At 43.9% G+C, this 7,764-nt stretch overlaps 1 protein-coding gene across 1 annotated transcript; it reads left to right on the top strand.

Moving 5' to 3' along the window:
* Nucleotides 1–3,572: 3,572 nt before the first annotated feature.
* Nucleotides 3,573–7,483, top strand: LOC106014176. The gene is made up of 2 exons (XM_013091263.2): nucleotides 3,573–3,785; nucleotides 5,122–7,483. Exons 1-2 carry the CDS (start codon nucleotides 3,581–3,583, stop codon nucleotides 6,597–6,599), a joined length of 1,683 nt encoding a protein of 560 aa, XP_012946717.2. The 5' UTR covers nucleotides 3,573–3,580; the 3' UTR covers nucleotides 6,600–7,483.
* The last annotated feature ends 281 nt before the right edge of the window (nucleotides 7,484–7,764 follow it).

Below are 7,764 nucleotides of genomic sequence, written 5' to 3'. Positions count from 1 at the left end.
TTCAATCTATCTATCTATCTATCTATCTATCTATCTATCTATCTATCTATCTATCTATCTATCTATCTATCTATCTATCTATCTATCTATCTATCTGTATCTGTCCATGTCTCTGTTTATTTCTACCTTTTTATCTCTGCTAATAATATATCTGTCAGTCTGTTTCAGACTCTCTCGATCCCTTAGACTATGAAAAATCAGCAGAACTAAAAAGACAAGGACCAACAAAGAAGCACGAAGATGGGCTTATTTCATAAAAAGAGTTTATCTCTGCTGTTTGCTGGAAATTTCAGCATATTATCTCATTAGACAGTGGCAGACTGACTATGAATGATGTACAAAGTTTTTCCCTGCTTCCATAAAAGATTTTTGACCAGAATTTTTTCACAAGGATGTTTATCGAAACTATTCTGTTAGAGTCAATTATTCTGCAAACTTGTAAGAAGAACTTTCTCCCAGCATGAAAACGTACTTCCATCTCCCTGTTGATGTGATTCTGACAAATGAATTTTCTCCGCGCACTATATTTTTAATCGAAGTGGCTATAGCAGTAATTTATAAGCATTGGGACGAAAACGGGTGGGACGAAATGCAAAAATGAAAATTGTGGGACGAAAACGGGCTCTCCCCTAATAGCAGGTGATTGGAGAGGACCATTGATAGGTCCTACTTCTTTTTTTTTGTCTCGCTGTTGTTTCTGTATGTCTTTCTTGGTTTTTTTCCTGCAGAAAATGACCATGACTGTTTTGATGTGCATCTCTTTTCTCAAATTCGAGCAGAACTAATATATTTCACTAACATACTATTTCCTACTGAAGTATTTGTCCGAGGATGCACATTAACTTTCTCTCAGGAAAGAAAAACCTAACTTAATATTGTGTTGTTACTTTACCTCTACCTCCCTTTTAGAAGGGATTTGCAACCTGGCATGATCAATATTAGATCCACGGGCTACCAGGAGATAAATGATATTATGCTACATTGGACACAGGTGATACGACCGCGCCTCCTTAAACTCAATCTAAATCAGGATTTCTATTTCGGCTGCTCTTCAGCACAGTGGATAACCCACAAGAGTGCCCATAGCCTGCTGTTTCAGCTTATTTCGCCCCCACATCGTTTTAGTTCCCTTATCCTTCTTTTATTCTTGCTAAGTTCAGTCGGCTCCATCGACTTATGCTCCAATATCCCATACGGCACTCCAATCTCCGACACTGACACTCTGATGAAGTCCCGGTTCACTGTGGAGCCAAATAAAGTTTGGAACGAAATGAAGAGCAAGGGAAGAAAGGTGTCGCTAGCACTCGACCATAGCGAACTTGATGTTTTGCCCGTCATTTGGGCGCCAATGATGCGCACGCTTCTCAGAGAAGTTTTTAGTACGTGGTCTAGGATATAATTCAAACCTATGGTTTTCTCTCATCAAAACATGCCTTCGTGATCCCTTAATGAACTGTACACTCGCGGCGATAGAGTTGAACTCAAAACGACTGAGTTGTGTTACAGGTCGTCATTTCATGTCGAAAAGGGAATCAGTTTCTGTTTCCATAGGTAAAAAAAGGGCAAAATTGAATGTTGAGAGTGCAAGCTGTTTTCGTTATCCAGAAGCCTGTTTGTTTCTTTGTCTGGCTGTCTTTTCATCGATCTATTTGACCTTTCGTCGGTCTGTCTCTCTATCAATAACCTCGTGCTATCTATCTCTATCTATCTATCTATCTGTCTGTCTATCTATCTATCTATCTATCTATCTATCTATCTATCTATCTATCTATCTATCTATCTATCTATCTATGGGTTTATAAATGAGTCACGTATACCTCAAAGGCTGAACTAAGTACGTCTGACCTTTGAAAGTAGACATAGAGTTAACGGGTGATTAAAACAGAGGAAATAAGCTCAGAGATAAAATCGATGACGTGTAGCATCTCGCCAGGAGAGATAAGATGGGTCACAACACAATGAAATCAGGCGGTCGTCAATTTTTGGGCATAATATGGAGTTATTACTGTAATATTAAAGCTTGTTCATTTGTCTTGTTTATAAATGTAAAAAAATACCCATCTAACTTGAAAAAAAGGCGAGATATTTGGGATTGAAAAATATTGGGGTCGCCTGGTGTCCAAAGTAAGATAAGCGAAAAAAATAGCCACTAATACTTGATGACTTCCAAAGCTTGGGAGTCCTTGGAAACTGTAAATGTACTTATTTTATGCCGTAGATCAACAATTTTCAGTAAAAGCTACACATAATAAGTATGTTTTAAGTAGACTTAAAAGGTGTTGAGCCCAATAGAAAAAAAGAATAGCAACAGAGTAAAGCAACTTATAATTTACTCGACTGAAGGAAAAAATGTCTGTTCTTCGATTTCATTATTTTGACGAGCGCCTGATTTCACTACGATGCCACTGCTGTTATTGATTTGTTCCGGGACATTGTGACGTCCTTGTACGTGCCTGGACACAGACATGTATCTTTTGTTGTCATGAAGGTTGTGAAACTAGCGCTATAGATTAACGCTTTCGTAATTATTATTATGTTCCTGTCTGCCTGGATGAGTGGTTCTCGTCAGATGTAGCTCACTGAATACATTGTAGAATGGCTTGCGTGGTGTAAGAAACCTAGATTTGTCTACAATATGATTTGAGTGGCCTCCGTGTGCCATGTTTAGATTTTTTGTGGAACCTGTTCAATGCGACCACCCCGCTTTCAAGGAAAAAGTGGTCATCTTAGGAGAAAGTGGTCGTCTTGGCCAAATGCTCTTGTCATTCTATTAAAGAAAAAAAATGAGATTGGGGGAGGAGGGGGGTTAGGAAATGGTTGTTTGTGCAGGCCATAGTTTTGGACAAATGGTCGTTAGAGCAGGCTCGATTGCACTTCTTTATTTAGGCTAGCTTTGTTCTTTTTTTCTTCCAGTGATTAGTAAGAGTAGAAGGGAGGGAAGGTAATGGAGAGGGCGGATAACACCTGAATTGCAGCTATGGTTATCTTATCTTCCAAGAACAGAAAGCAGCGGACAGTGATCGCCAAGATGCATGAAGGAATGAGGGCTTATGCTTAACTTCTGCACCATCTAAAATATCAATCTCCCATCGGACCTAGTCACTCTATTCGCGTAGTTGGTATCATGTCTGCTGAAAGAGACATAAAATCCTTACACTTACTTCACTTACTCTGACCTACCCATCTCTCCCTCCCCTTTCCCGGATTATCAGAGCCAATATGCCCGATACGGTGAAGCTGTCGAAACACAGAGGAAAGGTGTACGTGGGTTTTAGCGACTAAATGTCTTGTGCCTGTCTTAAATTAACTTACAATTGTGAAAGCGGTGTTAAATCTACACACTTACTTTACTTACTCGGACCTACCTATCTCAACCCCCCCACCCCACCCCACCCACCCCTCTTTTCGGGTTATTGGAGCCAACATGTACGATACGGCGAAAATGTCTGAACGCAGAGGAAAGGTTAACTTGGTTTTAGTGACACTATGACTTCTGCTAATAGTGTTGAAAGCGGCGTTAAAACTAAACACTTATTTTCTTACTCGAACATACCCATCTTACCAGGTTATTGGAGCCAACATGCCCGATACAGTGAAGCTGTCGAAACACAGAGGCAAGGTGTACGTGGGTTTGAGCGACGCCATGTCTTCTGCCTCCTCCAGCCACCGGGAGAACAGGTCTCTGAGCAGGGATAGATCATCAGCCGCCACGACCATAGGGCGAGCGTCTATCATAGACTGGTCCGACAACGCTTCTGAGGCGGGAGGAAGCGTCTCGTTGTCTGGTCAGTGTGTGTGTGTGTGTGTGTGTGTGTGTGTGTGTGTGTGTGTGTGTGTGTGTGTGTGTGTGTGTGTGTGTGTGTATGCATGTGTCTGAGTCTGAGTAAGAGGGAAACTGTGTGCTCGTATGTGTATGTTCGTGCACGTGTGTGCATGAGTGTGTGTGTGTATGTGTATGTGCGTGTGTGTGCGCGCGCGCGCGTGTGTGAGTGAGTGTGTGTGTGTGTGTGTGTGTGTGTGTGAGTGTGTGTGTGTGTGTGTGTGTGTGTGTGTGTGTGTGTGTGTGTGTGTGTGTGTGTGCGATCAACTTCAATTCCTTTCATCCCTGGCAGGGTATAGACTGCATACAAGTTCCTTCCATTTTTATCTGTCCTGAGCCACCCTTCCTAGCTCGTTCTCATGTCCCTTTCCACACATCTCCTTCATCTTTCTCGTGGCCTGCCCCTGCCTTGTTCCACTGCTGTGACTGTCTTGTGATGTTTCCACCGGGTTTTCATAAGGTGTGTCCCACTCATCGCCACTTTCTTAGTCATATTTCTACCTCTATATCCTTTTTTCTTTCCTTCCCCACAGCTCTTCATTTCTTTTTCTATCCTGCCACTTAATTCTTAGAATACTTCTCATACATCTGTTGATGAAAATCTGGGCTTTATTCAGTACTGTACATTGTATTTGTTGTCTTCCAAGTTTCGCAGCCACAGAGGAGCACAGACTTGACGTTGGAGTTAAAGAGTCGAATCTTGGTGCTTAGTTAGATGTTGCTTGCTTTCCAGACTTTTGATAATTGATTGATGTGTATGTGTGTAAGAGAGATAAACAGACAGGAGACGAGGGAGAAACACACACACACACACACACACACACACACACACACACATATACACACACTCACACACACACACACACACACACATACACACACACACACACAGAGAGAGAGAGAGAGAGAGAGAGAGAGAGAGAGAGAGAGATAGATAAATGGCCATTAGTTTTTCAATACTTATGCAGCTGTCTGTCACTCCCCAACTTTCCAGTGTCAAAACCTTCTGCCGTAACATGCAAAAGACATGGAAAATCTTTGTTATTGTATGTCCCCGTCTCTCTGCGTGGATGTTGTATCTCTTTCAGCCTGCATTGGCCCTAACAACCGAGGTTGAACCTACCCGCTCCCCTATAGTTTTAATTGTGTCGATGAGGGCGTAAAACACTTACAATAATATACAATAAATGTTTAGTCTATCAACAAAATTGCTTAACTTGGCATCGCCCCCCCCCCCCTGCTCCCTTTTTGGGGTCTGCCCCCTCGTGTGTTATTATGCTCATTCAACATCTCTTCTCCAGGTGAACTGACTGTTATGCTACCCCCTGTCCCAGGAGTCCCCGCCAACCACATGAACAACACATCTCCTGGTCTGGACACAAGCGACTTTTTCCGTACCCGCACAACCATCTACAACGGCCAGATCACTCACCGCTCGCACAGGTCTATGAACAAATCGCCGAGACCACCTCCATCCAGAGGGTCGCCGTCTAAGACGTTCCCGGGCTTCAGACCACCTCAAAATTCTCCTTTCGTTTTTTACAATCGCGGAGACGAGTTCTCAGCCTCGTTTCGGAGAGGAGTGACTCCGCGAAGCCCGAAGGACAACTCGGCTGTTGTTGTTTGCGGGGGAGGAATTACGCCCCTTATTTCTGACAGACAGCCCAAATACATGGGATTTAGGAGAGATAGCACAAACATGGGTGGGAGAAGACGGGGACGGAAATCTAGCACCGGGAATACCTTGGGTATGGCGAACTTTGACCTTCCAATGATTGATCTGAAGTGTTTGGAATCCCCTGTACCCAGTTTGGGTAATCTGGAAGAGAAGGGAATTAGGTTGGTGAAGCTTAGAAGACTGAAAAAGACAAAAAGAAAATCAATTTCACACGGGAAGAATGGGGCGTCCAGTGATGCCTCCCAACAAGAGGACAATAGCAAGAAAGGGAGCATGGCAGAAGACGGAAGTAAAGAAACCGACAGAGAGGAAAGCGGTTATGTCATTGCTACTCCTCCAGAAAATGTCAATGTCGTAGCTGCGGACAGCGAGGAAAGTGTGAAGGTAGAACGAATCACAGAAGATGACAGGAGTTCGTTGACGACATCATCCGGGCATAGTACTACCAGGAGATCTCTGAAGGTGGATACTGGACTTTTGCTGGTCAACAGAGAACCTTACTCTACTCCTCTCTTACCTGATGTGGACACGTCTAGGTCACAAGAAAAAAGCCCTGGCGCCGGGAAACAATCTTCTATAGGGGGAATGCCGAAATTACCTGTAGGGGCGACACCGAAGCTGGTCGTAAATGAAACGCCGAGGTTGGTTGTGGGTGATACGCCGAAGTCGGACGCGGGCATCACCTCCTTAACAGTGAAGAATGAGGGTCCAGAAGACGACGATGTTTTCAAAAGTGATAGTAATGAAGGCAAAAATGACCCGCCCGTCCAAACCATTGTTGTGATGGTAGAGACAGTCGACGCAACGCCTGTGCCGCCCTTATCCCCCCCGATAATAGACGATGGCTATACAAATAACGACGACGACGACGTCGTTGATGAGGTAGCGTCCGTGGCCGGCTCAATCCCGCGTGGGCGCAAAACGAAACGCTCTTCTTCGTTGCTCTCCGTTCCCACGTCAGACATCATGACCGAGTTCAGACCTGCCTTGAAATCGACGTCGTCTGCACCTGCTGTGGATGACTCCCCAAGACGAGAAGAGAGTCCTCGTCAAGGCAGGACGATCGCCACACAGACAACGCCGCCTCTAGAGGACGCTTGACCATCCCAGCGGCTCCCATAGACTTGTACTTGTATAATAATATCCCAGATGGAGCACTGTTTTGGTCGTTGCCGCACTTTACTATCTATTTTAAAAAAAGCTTTCCTGCGCTGGGGAGCACCATTGGCGCATAAATGAAAGGCAAACAAGCAGCCTTGCTATAGTCTAGCGCGTGTGTAACCTCTTCGTCCTTGTCCTTTATTTGACTCCAAAACAATCGAATGGTAAGCTCCATGGTGAGCTGGAATAACGTCAGTATGTTCAGTCTTGGATATTACCATACAGGTCAATGGTGGCTCTTATTAAGTCTTAATGTTTTTCTGGAACACTGTACTGTTCAGCTGTGGAATACTGAGAGTTGAGAGCGAACGCTGTGGCCAGCACAATGTACCAAACATTAAAACCTTCCGTGGTTTCTGTTCTGTAGGGATGATTTGAATAAAGTGTTTGGATCTTAACTTTGTATTATACAATTGGCTCTCCAGGTCTCAGCTGATGAGCGGTATTTTACGGTTTGATATAGTTCGTTCAACTGGAACTGGTGATGACCTATAACATCTAAGGAAGAAGAGAAGGTATAGGCCTTATCTTCCCTGGTGATAAACGATCGGTAGGAAAACAACGACGAAGTCGATGAAGTAGCGTCCGTGACTGGCTCAATGTTGTGGTATGGATTGATATGGTTCGTTCATGAGGAAGAGGAGTGAAGGGCCTTGTGCGGTAGATATCATGACAAAGACAAGTTAGTAAAGGAAATAATAGAAAGTGACTTGCATTGATTAAAAAACGTCACAACTCGTCGCAGGTAGCGGCGCCTTACCCTCTGTTACAGTGGTGTGCTTATCTGCCTAAATATAATAGTATGGTTGTGAAGTAGGTTAAACATCCCTACTGCAGTGAAGTTGTTCGCTTCAACACATAGTTCATAGCTTCAAAGTCTCTACACCAGCATCTGTGGTGTAGTACTTACGCACCTTGCCGTCGCTTACAAAAGACCCGAGTTTGATTTCGTGTGTGGATAATGTTTTCCAGTATGTCGGTCTTTCTTCTGAGACGATGTTTCCCTCTCAGCCCGGATTGGCCTTGGCAGTTAGGGTCGAAGCCTGCCTTCTAAATCAAAAGATCTAACGGTTGTTGCTTTTCTTCAGAAATTCGGTTCTGAAAG

This window comes from Aplysia californica, unplaced genomic scaffold (genome assembly GCF_000002075.1).
Source record: "Aplysia californica isolate F4 #8 unplaced genomic scaffold, AplCal3.0 scaffold00030, whole genome shotgun sequence".
NCBI classification, from domain to species: domain Eukaryota; kingdom Metazoa; phylum Mollusca; class Gastropoda; order Aplysiida; family Aplysiidae; genus Aplysia; species Aplysia californica.
Note: the sequence above shows the minus strand (reverse complement) of the source record. Positions and strands in the feature narration are given on the sequence as shown.

Bases quoted from the DNA above. Each gene is read 5' to 3' on its own strand.
- LOC106014176 (XM_013091263.2), top strand. From the start codon at position 3,581: ATGCCCGATACAGTGAAGCTGTCGAAACACAGAGGCAAGGTGTACGTG. The intron at 3,786-5,121 runs GTCAGTGTGTGT...TCTCTTCTCCAG, and splicing joins AGGAAGCGTCTCGTTGTCTG to GTGAACTGACTGTTATGCTA.